This window comes from Tachypleus tridentatus, chromosome 6 (genome assembly GCF_004210375.1).
Source record: "Tachypleus tridentatus isolate NWPU-2018 chromosome 6, ASM421037v1, whole genome shotgun sequence".
NCBI classification, from domain to species: domain Eukaryota; kingdom Metazoa; phylum Arthropoda; class Merostomata; order Xiphosura; family Limulidae; genus Tachypleus; species Tachypleus tridentatus.
In genome coordinates this window covers 163896661-163914786 of record NC_134830.1, presented here as the reverse complement: position 1 = coordinate 163914786, position 18126 = coordinate 163896661, and the positions used below count along the sequence as shown (strand labels likewise).

The window sequence follows — 18126 nt, the reverse complement described above, 5'->3', positions numbered from 1 at the left end:
TTTATTACCTGCAAATGTGAGTAATTTATTAACCATTAGTGGGACAGTTTCATCACTTCCCTTGAAAAGAGGAATTACATCAACTACCTTCCAATCTTCTGCTCACTGTTCAAGAACTGACAAAACAAATAGTAACAAGTGGTTCACATATCCAATTATTAACCTCCTTCTAAACCCTTGGGTAAATATTATCCAACCCAGGAAACTTATTGTCCTCTAAACTTCCTAATCGTTTCTTAATGAGGTCAGAATTAACATCATTATCTTAGTTAATCGTGTTTCCATCTATCGACTATTGCCTAAATATTTGTAAAACAAAATTAAATAATGCAACCATCTCATTTTATATGACCATTTTTTTAGCATCCCTTAAAGGCACTACCCACATTTTTTTTAATACTTTCTGATGTCCTAATTTCCAACTTGATCAACTTTTGAAATTATTATCATATAATCTTTTAGATTTCCTGCCACACTAGTCAATTTAAATTTCTTAAATTTGTTATTCTTTAATTTTATCTCTTGTACTCTTTGTGAGCCAACCTGTTTCTTTACGTACAGTTACTATTGTATTTCTATAAGGAACGTTTTTACCTTGAATGTTTAAAAAAAATTTATTTTTAAAAATTTTCCACATCTGATCAGTGTCTAAATAATTTGGCAACTCCAATTCACAACAAATAATTCTTGTTGTACCCTTTCAAAATTTGCAACTAAAATGCCTAATCTGTAACAAAACATCAACTCTAATAACACAATAATGACTTGCAACCAGAATCCTCAGTTTTCACCTTCTAAATCATTTCTATGTTAGAAGTTAACAATACATTTAAAATACCATTGTTTCTAGTAGGTTCCTTGATCACTTGATTAAGTAAACTATTTTGAATAGTTTCCAAAAACATTTCTCCGTGATGGTTTTCCTCAAACATTTCCTAAACTGTGTGCCCTAAATTAAAATCACTCATAATTCCATAATGACTACTTTATTAACAGCTCAAATATTAATCCCACTGTAAAGTTTCTCCCTAATTTCATCAGTATCATTTGGTCATACATAACAAATTTCCATTAAAAATTTCCTTTTATATCCACTAATAGAAACCTAAAAGGATTCGATATCTTTGCCATTATTTTTGATATCCTTAACTTCAACAAGATGTATCTTGTAATTTACATATAAAGCTACTCCTCTACCTTTCCATCCCTATTAAGTAGGCTGTAACCCTATATTTCATAGAAATTTCTGTCATCAAAATTGTCTACATTTAACCATATTTCAGATATTTCCATTATATAAAAATCTTCCATTCTTACCAGTGTCCTATATTATTTCCTGTACTTCTAGCATTACAATATTAACAGTTAAGCCTATCCTCGGCTATACTTGTTTCTCATGCTAACTTTTTTTACAATATTAACAGTTAAGCCTATCCTCGGCTATACTTGTTTCTCATGCTAACTTTTTCTCTGCACTTTATATTTTTTTATATTTAATTTATCCTAGCATTTACCACTATTAAGTCCTAGTTTAAAACATCCTTTGCACCTACGTTAATAACCTTTGCAAACGAGCCAGCCTCTACTCAATTTAAATGTAAACCATCCATTCCAAAACAACTTCCCATTTCCAATTAAACTGGTCCCACAAATACAGTCAACCAATCTGCTCATTCTTGCATACTAACCTAAGCTTAACATTTTGTTCTAATGATGTAATTTCATCGCAACAGTTAATTCTTGGCAGTATCCTTGATGCTGGTACGTTAATGTCTTTATCAACCCCTTGTACGTGCAATTAGTTCCTCTGACCTCCCCTTTTCCTACAACATTAGCCCCTACATGTACAACAAAAACTGCATCATTGGGAGTCCCCTTTATTATATCTCCTGTTCTGTCAGTTATATCTTTTACCTGTGCCTCTGGGTAATATGATCTAATTACCCCACAAATTACCCTATCTGCATGCCTTTCCAGAGAATCATCTATACCTCTAACACCCTAAGTTTATTATCCACACCTTTCTCTGTTTCTTTTGTTTACTTTTCCTCCAGTAGTTTCTCATCTGCAGAACTAAGGGGCTAAAATGTTTTGCTCAACAGAACTGGCTTATTTCAATTAAATCCAGTATTTTTAGCCATAGTAGTACTGTTTGTAACTTTCTGAAAGTCTCTGTTAGTTGATGTATTCCTGTCATGTAAAATCGTGACTTTCTTTTGGAATCCTGTTGCCATTTTTCACAATTTACACTTCTCTTTATCTGTTGCCTCTAATTTAAGTGGGATAACCTCCAATTTCTTCTCTAGACAGTAAAATCTACATATAAATTGCACATCTTTACTAATAACTTCCTTAAAAATACATACCAGTCCCAAGTTCCTAAATAAAACCCACTCATTGCACCTATTATGGCTCGGCATGGCCAAATGGGTTAAGGCATTTGATTCGTAATCTGAGGGTTGTGGGTTCTAATCTCTGTTGCACCAAACATGCTTACTCTTTCAGCCATGAGGGCATTATAATGTGATGATAAATCCCACTATTCATTGGTAAAAGAGTAGCCAAAGAGTTGGCAGTGGGTGGTGATGACTAGCTGCCTTCCCTCTAGTCTTACACTGCTAAATTTGGGACGACTAGCACAGATAGCCCTTGTGTAGCTTTGTATAAAATTTAAACAACAAACAAGTTAAATTTTACATTGGTCTTAACCATTGTAATTGTAGCGTGGGAATAAATACACATAAAAGAGTAATAAGAAATCGGTAATAAATGTTTAATTTATCATTAGTACAATGTATTATTATAGAAAATACAGTGTAAAGCAGTAAGTTGTGCAGTACAGAAGTATTGTTCCAAATGATCTGTGTTATGCCAAGTTGTTTGGTTGCTGTATGACCCTTAGCTTTCATATAAGCTGTACGGATTTCATGAGAATCTCATCAGGACATTGTGTAAGCCACACTATAGTTGCAAGTGTTCTGTCAGGCTCTTTACCTTCCTGTTATTTCACTTTTGTTTCCAAATGAATGACAATGTGAATAAGAATGTGCTTGTACCTGTCAACAGTTAGGGTGCCATCAATTATAAATAATTTCCTACAATTCCTGGTTGAGATGCAGCCCACACATGTATTGCTTCACTGTAAATGCTATATAACGATTGTGATAGCATTCTTCTCCCTATGTTTGGACAAATTATTGTTGATTATATCTAAAGAATTAACTTTTTATTTCTTTGTAAAGAATTCAGTCTTTCAGCTTTGTTCATCACATTGTCTGTAGTCTGATGCCAGTTTCAGTTTCCTGATTATATCTTTTAAGCAATGTTTTTGTGTGTGTGTGTATGTGTGGCTTCAGCTCTGTTCAGGGCACTTCTGGGAGGTATCATTCGTGTCTGTTCTTAGGTCATTACCTCAGCAACATCTCTCTCTCTCTCTGTTGCATTATCCTATGTTAAATCAAGAACATGTATTGAGGTACTTAACATCACTTTTGGAGGGCTACGCTTTCTGTTTCAACTGCTTCTGTTATTTACAATACTAATTTCACATACCTTCCTCAGTGTTTCCACATAACACTTGCTGTAACATAAATTTTCACCTCTGTCTATAACATGCCATACACTTAACTTGCCAAAACTCTGATTTTGACATAGTTATCTTGTGACATTTCTGTCCTGTAAATCATTGGTGCACTGACTGCACTACTTTTGGGAACAGTATAGCTTGTTTGGTTATGTTGTTGTAGAACACATAACTTTACCCTGATACAGTTCACTTTTGTACTCTGGAGGGAGAGATATCTCACAATATTTGCTCTTATACCTTTTTATTCATTGCTACCATAATTATTTCAGTAGTGGATATATAGTTTTAATTATAATCTAGAGTTTAACCTTGATTACGTTAATTTCAGTGATTGCAGTGTGTAGTTTTTAAAAAAAAATATTAAAGTTTGTTATATTACTCATAAGGGTAAAAAAAAATATAATAATTATTATCTTTTCCCCAGTTTGAACCCTAAGATAAACCTCCTGTCCCACTTGTGGGTGGTAGATGAATGGTTACCAAGTTTAGGTTTAACAACGTACAGTGATGCGTTTAATCACCAGCTTGTGGATGGTCGAATGCTTGATACACTTACAAAGAAAGACCTCGAAAAACATCTGAACATTACTCGGAAATTCCACCAACTTAGTGTTATACATGCCATTCACTTGCTTCGTATAGTCAAGTTTGATAAACAGGTACATGATACTGAGTTCCTAAAGTACTTCCTGCTATTACTTTTAATGAGCTGTTTCTAGAATAAGATTTTGTTTTCCATTTTGCTTTCTTACTGAAACTGAATAATTATTTTGCTTTAAACGTTTCAATATAAATGTATTATTTGAGTCTATATTATAACTTTATATTTTATGATTATTTGTACCATTGTTAATCTCTGCATTCTACATAGTTAAGCACTGGTATAATTTAACAGAATAAATTATTTTAAAAGTATTAACTTCATTGTATTAGTGATATTTTCACTTTTATTTCCAACACTTTTAAATATGACATATTTTTAGTAGAAATTCACTGAAATAAAAATATTTGTTATTATAAATTATTTTATTTTATTCAAATAAGAAAAAGCTCATAAAATTCGTAGATACTGGCCCAACGAAGGTCACGTTGTGAGCATATGGACCTTGATCCTCTGGTGTGGACGAATGAGAGATTTATCAAATGGGCAAAAAGTATAGACCTAGAGGTAAGCCTTACCTTTTCAGTTATTTTGTCTAATAATTATACTGATACCTTTTCCACAATAGAATCAGATTGTGCCTTCAAATCAGTAGTTAGGACTAAATAATGCCCATTATAGCTAAGTTGGCTATTCAAACTCCTGGGAAAAGTGGATGATAACATTGTAACGACACTTTTCTATGAATTTTAATTGTTGCGAGAGAATTGCACTATTTTTATAACTTTTTTTGGATTAAATGGAATAGCTTGAAAAACCAAACTATTTTGGAAAATAAAAAGTGATAAATGGAAATTCAGTTAAACCTGCTGCTGTAGTTGTTGCTTGAAGAGCACACTTTCTGCCTATTTCAGAAAAATGACAAGATAACCATAAAACTGACTGTATTGGATAAACATGTGATTGGCATCTGACTGATATGTGAATTATTAACTCTAGTAAAACAAACTCCATCGTGTCTGTTGACTGCAGCAGAACGAGGTCCATCGTGTCTGTTGACTGCAGCAGAAAGAGGTCCATCGTGTCTGTTGACTGTAGCAGAACGAGGTCCATCGTGTCTGTTGACTGTAGCAGAACGAGGTCCATCGTGTCTGTTGACTGTAGCAGAACGAGGTCCATTGTGTCTGTTGACTGTAGTAAATAATGTCTGTTGTGTAGTTTTGTATTTAAAGGTAAAAGCTGTTTAAATGCTGTTACGATATGAATAATTTTGTAGGTATGGATATAAATTTTTAATATTTAGAGAAGAACAGTAAAAAAACCAAACAATTAAGTATAATGCTGCAAGTCTCTTACAAATTGTGTCTACACCCACGTGGTAAAGTTTTTGTGAATCTAGCTTTACTTCTTAATTTATGCAGGAATATGCAGAAAACCTTCAAGGCAGTGGTGTCCATGGTGCTTTAGTGGTGCTGGAGCCCTCGTTTACTGCTGATACCATGGCTACTGCTCTTGGCATTCCAGCTTCAAAAAACATTATACGGAGGCACTTGACAACAGAACTAGATAACTTAATACAACCAGCAAGGTGAGGGTTTTAGTAGTTAAATAAGAAGATTACTACACTAGACTGTTCATTATTCTAATGATGGTTTACAGATTTGGGATTAACAATGGGATAGTTAAATTCTTTTGTAGAAAATTTGCGACTTGGTTTTACAAATGAATGGAGACTCCTGGTCAGCAGATGTGTTCTAATTACATTGTTATGCTTATAGTGTACTATATAACTGGGAAGTTAAAGTATTATTTGTGATGCTATATCTTTTGTGAATTAAACTGGAGGTTATTGGAGTCAGACTTGTCATAATGTTACTTGCTTAAATCTTATTAGGAAATAATAAGAGTATCTAGGTATAACTGTTTTTTTTATGGTTGTGATAGGTATAAATCTGTAATTGTTAGAGTCCTATGAAGTGTAACTGAGTGCACATAATGATTATTAGCAGTAAATAGAGTGGTGTTTCTCAGGCACTTTTACCAAATGACCTCTGCATCTGGGCTTTGGTTAGTGCAACCCCACTTTCTCTACAAGGATGAAAAAGTTGACAATTTTATTTATTTAAATAAAATGCTGGCATAGTGCAGACAGCTTGGGGTTGCAACCTTCATCTGAGAAACAACACAACAGAATATTATACCTAGTATTGTTACATTGTGTTAAATGTCTTACTGATTGCTATTAGTAGGTAACAGAATATTATACCAAGTATTGTTACATTGTGTTAAATGTCTTATTGATTGTTATTAGTAGGTAACAGAATATTATACCAAGTATTGTTACATTGTGTTAAATGTCTTATTGATTGTTATTAGTAGGTAACAGAATATTATACCAAGTATTGTTACATTGTGTTAAATGTCTTATTGATTGTTATTAGTAGGTAACAGAATATTATACCAAGTATTGTTACATTGTGTTAAATGTCTTATTGATTGTTATTAGTAGGTAACAGAATATTATACCAAGTATTGTTACATTGTGTTAAATGTCTTATTGATTGTTATTAGTAGGTAACAGAATATTATACCAAGTATTGTTACATTGTGTTAAATGTCTTATTGATTGTTATTAGTAGGTAACAGAATATTATACCAAGTATTGTTACATTGTGTAAAATGTCTTATTGATTGTTATTAGTAGGTAACAGAGTATTATACCAAGTATTGTTACATTGGGTTAAATGTCTTATTGATTGTTATTAGTAGGTAACAGAATATTATACCAAGTATTATTACATTGGGTTGAATGTCTTGAATATTATGAGTGAGAGGTTTCATGAACTGTACTACATGGGTGGCCATATGTTTTGTACAGATAAGTAATCTTGTATGTTCTTCAGAATGTCCTTGGAAGCTGAAGTTGTCTTTTATTCACGGAAAAGCCAAAAAAAGAACAGTGGGTCTTTGTCAGGCAGTGGCACAAGCTCACTGGGTCATAGTTTTATGAGATCTTACTCCAAGGGAACATTAGATAAACCTGATAAGCGACGTACAAACATGAGGGTAAGGACTGTTCCTACTTGCATTATTTATGATATGGTTAATGAACACCTCTTTATTTAAAAGAAATCAATACTGTTTGAGAAAGATTTGTTTCATGTTGTCACTGATGACTAGTTCACAGAACTACCAACACTTGAATAAGTTTCTTCATGTCTAAAAAGTTTCCGCTGTTGATAATAAATTTTTATTAGAAGTTTGTGTTTTGTTATAAACTTTCCCAGAAATTATAACTTCAACTACAAAATTATTTGAATTTAATGTGAGCAATGGACAATTAAGAGTGTCCCAGAAGTCTGGATCCATAAAGAAAATAGACATACTTAAAGTTAAACACATTTCTAATGCTGCTTGTACATATTTCAGGAAAGTAAATACCTTGATGTATAGTGTATAGCTGTTAATTATATGCAATTTTAATTATAAATAAATTATGTACTTTTTCTTCCCATGGGTTCAGACTAGAGAACTCTGTATGCACACATACAGTGGAACCCCTCTGAAGCAGCCACCTTCTAGACTGAGACAAACTGGCCTAATTAGAGGGGTTTCACTGTACATAATTAGGGATTATGTAAACAAAAAAAATGGACTGTGATTGAATGACCCGCTTTCAAGGGGTGGCCGAATCTGAGGGGTGGCCGCTTAGAGGGGTTCCACTGTATTAATAAATCATATCTGTTTACAGCAGGTCTTTTTATGCTCTTATGTAATTGGATAATACAAAGATTTAGAAAAAGCTTTTTATATACTTTTTATCTTGTATGATTCCTGTTGATTCTATCACTGTTTTTGTTTTGTGTGTGTATAAAGGTGATACCATAGGATATTTACTCAAAAGTCCTTAATTTAAAAATAAGTATTATTCTCTCCTATACAATAAAAGTTTTTGGAAACTGAATCATAAACAAACCATTTATTTCTTGTATTTTGGGTTTTTTAATCTGTTGCTAATTCTCTAACCTAATCTTTTTATGACAGTTTTCAACTTGGAAAAGTTCCCAGGTAAGTTTTAATTAAAAAAGAAACTACCACCTTTGTAGTTTGGATGTTAGTATGTACTGTAGATCAGCTTGGACGTTAATACGTACCTAAAATTAACAATTATGTAATTTGTACTGACTAGTGGAAGGTAACTGATCTCTTAGAACCTAAACTTAAACCCATTATCATTTATGTTTTTGTAAACAAGAGAAATTACTGCTATAATCCAAGCAAACTTTGAATTGAGTTGGTTTTAAACTAAAAACTTTTACTTTTGTTATAATTTTATTTGTGGTGATCATTATTAGAACTATATAAAACTCACTGTTTTTAAGTTCAATGTTTACATGCTCATGTTGAAATAATGCACTTCTAATTACGTTTTGTTATGTACATGATATAAAGGAATTAGTTTCATAAGGAGGGAATTATCAACTTCCATGTTTCTTTGCATAGTTATATCACATAAACGTAAATTTTTTTTTTTTTGTTTGATAAATATTTTTATTATTTTATGCAGTATTTTCATTGTAATAAAATCAGGAAGTAATCTAGTGGGTATTTTGTTATGAACCATTGTGTTCAAAAAGTAGTGCAAGCTTGGCATTTAATTTCTGTCTGGCATATTGGTGACATATTAGTACTAAAAATAAATGACCTTACAACACCAAAATTTTTTTATTTAATTAAACACTTAATATTCTGATTTATAGCTTCTTCAGAAGAGCTAAACTGAAACTGACAGTGGAGAGCTACAAATGGTTTTAAAACTTCTTTAGATAGTTGAAATAATTGGAAACTGTGATTGGTTGATTATTTTCAGGAGTCATCACAGTGACTGAATAAATTTGAATTAATGTACACAGTAGTGGAAAATACAGTGATATTTTAATTACTGGATAGTTGAAATACTTAAACACTAATTTTGATTATTTCTGTGACAGTGATAGCTTTAACACTAATTTTGATAAATTAATTAATTAATAATTATTAATCAGTGTAATGAAGGTTCATATGTAATTGATTAAGTAATTACTCTCTTTGCTCTAAATATTACTGTGCATTTCTATATAGAGTACCAGAAGTTTACTTTGTGTAAACATTGTTTTCTAACAGTGGTTTAGGTATATTTGTATGGAAACTTTGTTTTAGTAACTTCTCTGTTTTCAGAATTGCACGTTAGGTCCTATGAGCTCTTTTCAGTAATTTGATACATAATGCTTCTACAAATTTATTTTACAGTGACACAAGTCATTGAGTTCACTACTTAAGTAATGTGGCTAAAACCTTTTATTCATTACACCCACTTTTGAGTTCACTGTCTGTGTAATTCTGTAAGGAATGTACTTTTTAGTGGCATCACTTCCTTAATTTATTTTTATACAACTTCAATTTGTCTTCTGCTTTTAATATTGCTTTCTGCTTCTTGCCCGTAGCTGAGTGTTTCATAACAGAAGAAGTCCTAAGTGCACCAGTAATATGAATGGTAATTGCCTTTCCACACTTTTTGTTTTTGCTAAATGCACTATATCAAAGTAAGAATCATGTAGAAGTAATTATATTGGGTATATATTGAGTATATCTTTACATATGTGTCTATTATAATCTTTAAGTGTAATGTTTATAGTTAGTGTAGAAACCTCTAATATTTAACAAGTTTCTAGCACTGTATATGTTGTTAATAACAACAGTTCGGTTTAATTATCTTAAAGAATTATGTGACAAATTTCTGTTTTTCTTATTTCTATGCAAGTCTCATGGAAAAAGATTACTATTACTGTGATTCAATATTTTGTTGTTTTTTTTAAATAATGGTATGAAATGAACTTGATAGAATTAGCTTTGAGCTTATGTTGTAAAAATCACCACGTTTTATCTGGTCATTATAGGGATCCTTGATTCGAGTTTTGGGACTCCAATCCCTTCATCAGTCACCAAGTTTCCAGTCTGTCCCGCAATCACCTAAAAAAGTTGAGGGTCACCGACGAGTGAGGTCACAAAGTGATATAGAAACGTTAAGCATCGTTCCGATCTGATCGTTCTGACGTTTATTTTGAGACGTTGGAGATCGTTGCATCTAGGTAAACAAGCCCTGTTTCAACCCAGTCAGATCAAAACTATTTTGATGCAGGCGTGTGTACATGTTACTAAAGTAATATTGTTTTACTGATGATTTTGCTTCAACACAAAGATAAATAAATGACAGTAACTATCTATAGGTATTGTGTGTGCATGTATGTGGGTGTGTATTTATGTAAAATGTAAAATGAAGAATTACTATATATCCAGAAGAGTTGTGCTTTAGATTCATTTTCCATATTTTCAACATATAATATTAAGTTCCTTTTCATTGTATCATTGCACTGTACTGGAAACATTACTGTCAATTAAATATAATGTTCCACTGTTTTTGCCAAATGTAGTTTCAAGACAAAAAAAAGTATTGTGGAGTTTGAAACGTGACATTTCATTAGCTGTTTTGTATTGCTTTGTTACCATAAATATTAACTCTTACTTAGTCATTTATCTAAGAAGTTAATAAAACAGTTCTTTAGGGTGTTTTGGCTATTTTTGATTTGTTAAACTAAAAATAAAATATTAATTTCTATAACAGTATCTTCCCCCCCTTTTTAAAAATGGTCAATCCACGAAAAGAAATTAAAAAGTTTTAAGTGTAGAAATCATTAATAAATTATTTTCATTAGTAATTTAATAAATCTTGTTATTAATAAGAAATATTTGTAGATCTAAGTTAATAGTAAGAATTTACATGTTGAATAAAGAAAACAAAGAGAGTTCATCTGGTCAGATTATTGTTGTCTTATCAATAGTTATTTTACTGTAGTACTAGTCCAACTTGCTGATGTGACTTTGGTTCTTGTGAATTAGAGTGTTTGCAAATTATTATTTTATTTTCTGCCTTCTCTCAGTGAATATTTGCAAAAAAAAAAATAAAGTTATGCTCAAAAGATATGAATATATTAACACATCTGTGATGATACTTTATTGAACAGTTGATTGTGAATTATGATAAATATGCATATTGTTGTTTGATTAGAATTCATTTATCTATCCAATATGTTTGAGGAGATATGAAAAAAAAAGTAGCTGACCCAACATATTGTCTGCGAATTGTTTTTTTTTTTAACTTTACTTGCATAAAGACTTAAGTAGTGGAAATAACCTTTCTAGAATTTTCAAATTAGTACACTTCTCTTATATCTTTGGAGACTCACTCTGATCTAACAAATGTTAAGGTGCGTAACTAAAATAACACTTTAATTGGCTTTTAAGGAGACAACCGTAATTGATACTTCAAAGAACATTGAGAATGATTTTGTCAAGGTACGTAAAAAATATCGCATTATACCATGTCAAGTCTGTCATGGTAAAGAGCTTTTGTTCCTCAGGAGCTCCTGAGCCCTAAGAATAGGATTAGGAGATGAACCTTCTGTTTGTAATAGTTCTATATTAGAGTGAACCCATTTTTGTGCCTTACTCTTATACTAAATTTGAATGTCATGAATGTTCTTGACAGTTTAAAACACGAGTTTAAATGGACTTAAAAAAATCAAACAAAACCTAGATGATAAATATTCAGTTTTAGTCATATCTTCACAGATCACTTGATAGACCTCTGTTTGCAGTTAAAATACGTATATCTAATCACACTTTAAAGCAGTATAGCTTGTCAAAAATTACTCATTACAAGTTTCACATTAGAACAGAAAGAGTGCCTTTAAGTAGAAAAATCTGGTACAACTTTCAGGTGAAACTTCTGTTTATTTTCTAATATTATACTTTGATTTCTAGACTAATTGTGAAATAAAAATTTGCACAAATATGAACCTTAATATTTTTCTTTGTTTGTTTGTTTTGCCTGTTGAGTTTCACTGCTCCGAAAATCTTTTCAATAACTTTTAACGAAGAAACGGGATTGTTACTTTAATTTTTTCTATGTTAGGGTTGGCTCGAACTTTAAACTACAGCTATAAATTATAAGTTAAAACCATACAAATAGAATGTATTAGATCACAAAGTGTTTTCATACCATTTAAAAATTACTAAAAAAATATTTCCATGTCTACCTCGAAATCTGTGAAATTCAGATCCTGTCGTTGTGAAGCCTATATTGTATTTAAATAATAAATAGAAATGAATCCAGACTATTGACTTTATTATAAGTGCTTGCACAGTTTAAGTTTCTTATTAAAGTGTTATGTATTTTTTGCTCATTTACAGTATAAGGGTTGTTTAACTGTCTTGTGATGTATAATCAAATTGTATCACTGAAACGTAACTTAGGTAATTAGTTTTAGAGAAATTAATTTATTTACGTTTTGTTTTAAAGGACTTTATAGTTATTTTGAATTAGAATTTACTTTATCAGCACTTCAATAGAGGGCGATTATGTGTGATATTTTATTTTATGGTTGACAGGTTCGGGTGTGTAACTGTGAATGGTTATTATTACTCCGTCACAATTATCTTAACAAATATGTGTAATATTTATGGGTGTTTTTTTTTAGTTCACTATACATAACCCTAAATTAATTTAAGTGTGAGATTAATGACCTTTCACTTTATTCATAATTCTGTATTATACAGCTGGCCAAGAGTTTAATGATATATCTGTGACGTAAAAGCCCAATGCATTCTCTGATTGGTCGTATCTTCTGCTCTGGACTGCAATTTCGCATATTTAAGGCTCATCAGCATAGCTTTGTTCAGAAAGAAATATAAAAAAACAAAGTACCCGCCTTCAGGGTCGGGAAAGTGTAATATAATTTATCAATTTAAATCACATCATGGACTTTCAATAGGTTGATTGTATTGCAAGCTAGACTTCACTCAAATCCAAAGATCAGAGCTGCTTGTACTGCTCAACACGAAATGGCCCGGCATGGCCAGGTGGTTAAGGCACTCGACTCGTAACTGAGGGTTTGAACCCCCTTCGCACCAAACATACTCGCCCTTTCAGCCGTAGGAGCGCTATATTATGACGGTCAATTCCACTATTCGTTGGTAAAAAAGTAGCCCAAGAGTCTTACGCTGTTAAATTAGGGATGGCTAGCGCAGATAGCCCTCGTGTGGCTTTGCGCGAAATTCAAAACAATCAACATGCAAAGAGCCACTCAATAATAACGCAGGTCATCAACGTTATTCATATCTGTTCTGACGTCATTACAAAAGTGAATTTCGAGCCCGTCTGCCTGTGATCATTATCGGAGCTTAGGTGTTATTGGCCTGTGAGGGTCACGTGCATTTCTCCCGTTTTCCCAAATGTTGAGCCTTGCCCATGCGCGCAGCTTTTCAAATGTAGTGCAGGAAGCGCCCACTGTCAACGCGAGACAGACGAATACTCGGACAGACCTCAAGGTTCGCAGTATACATAAGATGTCTTAGGCTTCTGCGTCACAAGTTCTCTCTTCACTTTTACCTTTGGTGTAAAAGAAACTAAAATCGAACGTTATTTTACTAAACAGTTGGCCTACTGTACAACAAACCTTTTAAAAATACAAATAGGAAAAACAACAACATTCAGCCAGAGCATTTGCCTTTATCTAAGAATTATTGCTTCTGTTTCATGTGGAGATTTACAGCGATTGTTGATTTGTTGTGCTCAAATATATTGCCTCGTGATTTTGTTTTCGAAGGACAAGCTCTAACGTTGTTTAATTATCAAAGTATTATAAAATAAAGTTATAAGAAAACCTTTAGATTAATACTGTATATTGTTTTCTTGCGAGAGAGAAAATTTCTATGAATAGATTTACATAAAGTAATTAATTGTAGTTTCCCATTTTTTGTATACAGTTGTGGTCCTTTAAATTCTCAAGCCATATGGAGCCATCTTGTAAACCAGGCTCTTAAAATTGCGCATGTTTTGTAGTAGGACAGGAAAATTAAAGTAAAAGAAATCTTGATTCTAATCGTTTTCCAGCCAACTTTAGACTTCGTGTGTCTGTAGATGTTTCAGTGTTTAACATATTACTTGTTTGACCTCTGACACTTCTCACTATTATACAAATTGAAAACAAAAAAAACATACACATATTTTCAAAATGTACCTGTTATCCATTTTTTCTTTGATTTTTGCCAGTAATTGAATGTTTTATTTTTAGTTAAAAGCATTTAGTTCACTTATAACGTTTTCGAACAACATCGGACCTGTTGGTCCATCTTGGCTGTTGCATCCTCTAAACTGTATTAAAATCATGTTACAAATCTTAAAACTAGCCCTTATCATTAATATACTTAAAAAGCATTTTTTAAACTCGCTTAAATTTACTGTCTCTACAACATCCGAAGACCAAAAACCTGTTTGAAAAATGAAAATGTCTTATCTGAAAATTACTCCTACCATGCTAAAATTATTTTTGTGTCCCCTAGACCTACTTTACGTACTATTTCATATGAAAAACGATGATGCATTAACCCTATCAATTCCCTTTACAAACTTAAACGCCTCAGTGAGATCATCTGTAACTTTTTTCCAAATAAAACTAAGTGAGAGATCTCAGCCTATACGCCCCCCGCCGCTGGTACAGTGGTATGTCTCCGGATTTACAACTCCAAAATCAGGGGTTCGATTCCCCTCGGTAGGGTCAGCAGATAGCCCGATGTGGCTTTGCGATAACAAAACACACTCAGCCTATTCTCGTGTGACAAACCCTCCATCCCAGGACCGTTTCCCACAGTTTGATGCCTTTCCTAAAGTGAGGAACCGAATACTGAACACAATATATTCCAAATGTGACGTAACCAGTGATATATAACCTCTTTCGGCCTTTATTCAACATTTGTATAAATCTTATTTGCTCTACCACTACCAACAGCACGCTGCTTGGATGGTTTTAGAGACTTATCGACTATTACACCAAGATCCCTTTCCTTCATAACATTCTTAAGATTATTCTCATCCAAATTGTACTTATCATTCAAATTATGATAACCCACATGCATTATCTGCCATTTATTTGCCCAACTCACTAAATGATTGAAATCATTTTGTAAATGAGTAACATCCTCTTCACAGTTAGCAAAACCCAAGACCTTAACATCATCTGCAAGTGTAAGTAATTCATTGATCATTCTTTCATATGTGTCATTAATATAAATCAAAATAAAACAATGGTCCTGACTGAATCCTAAGGTACACAACTTGCAACATTAATTCAGGTTGACTAAACTCCATTTGTAACAACCGTCTGCTTTCTTCCATCTAGCTACTCTTCCATTCAAATTGGTAACTTATTCTCCATACCTATATAGATATTTTTCTACAATCCTTTTTTATGGCACCTTGTCAAATCCTTTCTGAAAATCCAGATACACCAAATCCTACACCTTTGCCCTCATCTACATAAGCGGTGGCCTATTCAAAGAATGCCAAAAGATTTGGAAAGCAAGACTTTCCAATGTAGACTATCCAATAAAATTCTAAACTTTGTTAAATGATTTTGCAAAGCATCGTTCTACAAACTTTCCAAAATTTTTCCCATAACCGATCTAACACAAATGGGCTAAAAAAATACTGGGACAATTTTTATTATTTTCTTTGAAAGGAAAAATTACATTAGTTAACTTCCAGGCCTCTGGTATCTTCCCACAATTAAAGGGCTGACAAAAAATAGTGAGTGTGTTACATATCCAAGCTCTAACTTCTTTCAAAACCTTTATAGAAATACTGTCTGGCAGAGGAACTTTGTTTTGTAAATTTCCCAATTTTTTATCTTAACAAGATCAAAATTAATGTGATTATCTTAGTTAATCTTATTTCCATCCATCAACTGTTCAAAATGTGAATGCTCCTTAAATCTTCGTTAGAAAAACCCGAAGAAAAAGCAAAATTTAATAACCCAGCCAGCTGACGATAATCAGATACTAGTGTTCCTTCATCATCCTTCAAGGGTTCTACCCCTTCTAACATATTTGTTTACCCTTAACGTATGGCCAGGTGGGTTAAGGTGTTCGACTCGTAATCCGAGGGTCGCGGGTTCGAATCCCCGTCGCACCAAACATGCTTTCAGCCGTAGGGGCTTTATAATGTGACGGTCAATCCCACTATTCGTTGGTTAAAGAACAGCCCATGAGTTGGCGGTGGGCGGTGATGACTAGCTGCTTTCTCTCTAGTCTTACACTGCTAAATTAGGGACGGCTAATGTGGATAGCCCTCGAGTAGCTTTGCGCGAAATTAAAAAAAACAACAACAAACCCTTAGAGTATTTAAACAAATCCTTACCCGTTAGTGTTAATTTTTACATTTTCAGCCAATCTTTTTTCATACATCCTTACTGATGCCCTAATTTTCTGTTTTACTCACTTTCTTGGCCTTTTAAATTTCCTGTCATACCAATATCTGTGTACATTTTTAATACATATAAAACAGTATGTGTTACAAACCCGTTTCCAGAGAAATCTTATCTATGTTCTATTAATTATGTCCGAATTAGAAATAATTACAAAATAACTTTAAAATCAGTCTAAGAAAAACGAAACCCTAAACTGCATACAGATAGTTTTATTGGATCGACACATTATTGAAACCAACATCGTCGAAAATACTGACAAAACGTCACACTGAGGAAGCTGTGAATGTCTTCTGAGTAAATATATCTTTCAATTAATTCACTTCTTGTTCCAATACATCGTTTTAAAGTTGCTCGACATGTTGACAGAAGTAAAATTCATTCTTGACTGTAATAATTTATAAACCTGTTCTAGTATTACTGGTTGTGTAAAAGAATTTCAATATGTTAATTATGAAGAAATGAAGTTAAGCCGATGTCGAGAAACATATTTAATGACGGATAATTAATTGTCTAACTACTTATACTTTCACAATATAACGCTGATTAAAATAGTGTTTTGTTATGCATAGATTACGATTCTAAAGAAAGTCAGGGTGATATTTCTAATGTCAAGTGAAGCCTATATGTAGTACCGCCATCTGTGGGCTAATAACTCTGAACTAAGAAATTATATTTTACTTATTATCGCAAACAACCAGTTGAAGTTGTTTGTTTGGGTGAAATTATCTTTGCAACTTATATATAGCGGTTCAAATTATTTAGAACGCAGACAATAGACGAGGTCTCTTAAAAAAATACGCGGACTGACGTCATAAAACAAAATGTACCTTATTTAGAAGTTACAGGTCTGGGACCCCTTCAGAGTACTCTCCTCCCCAACGCACACACTTATCCAAACGGTGTTTCCACTTGTTGAAACAGTCCTGGTACGCTTCTTTTGTAATGTCCTCCAGCTCCTTCGTCGCATTTGCCTTAATCTCGGGAATCGTCTCAAATCTTCTTCCTTTCAAGGGTCTTTTGAGTTTGGGGAACAAGAAAAAAATCGCAAGGAGCAAGGTCAGGTGAGTAAAGGGAGTGGGAAAGAACTCCCTTTAAAACCGCGAAGCTAATACACAACTGGAGCAGCGCAATTCAAACAGTCCGCGTATTTTTTGAACAGCCCTCGTAAAATTTTCTCGTAAAACACAAATGGTGAAGGATAAAATTTGCATCTGGGTTTATGTAGTTTTAATTTTCTTTTTCTAAACTATGAAATAATAGTTAGCAAACTTATTGTATCACTATACAAGTGATATTTTCAAATGTAAATACATTCTTTCGACAATTATATAAAATAAAATCAATAAGCCTATTTTTTATTTGACTGTCAATTGTTACGACAACAACTAAAAATGGATTACGATTAATCAACCCATTTTTATTTTATATTTTTTATTGTTGCGTTATCAGTACAGCAACAAAGCGTTCAACAGCGTTTATTTTGTAAATAGACTGCCTTTATTTCGAGCAATCACTAAAACCGAGTTTAGGCCAAATTTGCGGTTTGAAACCTCTTCTTAGAAACCATTTAAAATATT

General features: G+C 32.7%; 1 protein-coding gene across 10 annotated transcripts in view; it reads left to right on the top strand.

Moving 5' to 3' along the window:
• LOC143254335 (kazrin-like) overlaps window positions 1-14179 on the top strand; it is a 136255-nt gene extending 122076 nt beyond the window's left edge. For all 10 annotated transcript variants that reach the window (XM_076509361.1, XM_076509358.1, XM_076509367.1 and 7 more), the window contains exons 10-16: window positions 4011-4245; window positions 4653-4754; window positions 5609-5775; window positions 7091-7253; window positions 8232-8255; window positions 9671-9720; window positions 10124-14179. In XM_076509361.1, coding sequence (XP_076365476.1) covers window positions 4011-4245; window positions 4653-4754; window positions 5609-5775; window positions 7091-7253; window positions 8232-8255; window positions 9671-9685 — 706 coding nt within the window. In that variant the 3' untranslated portion in view covers window positions 9686-9720; window positions 10124-14179. The remainder of the gene's footprint in view (window positions 1-4010; window positions 4246-4652; window positions 4755-5608; window positions 5776-7090; window positions 7254-8231; window positions 8256-9670; window positions 9721-10123) is intronic.
• Window positions 14180-18126: the final 3947 nt, after the last annotated feature.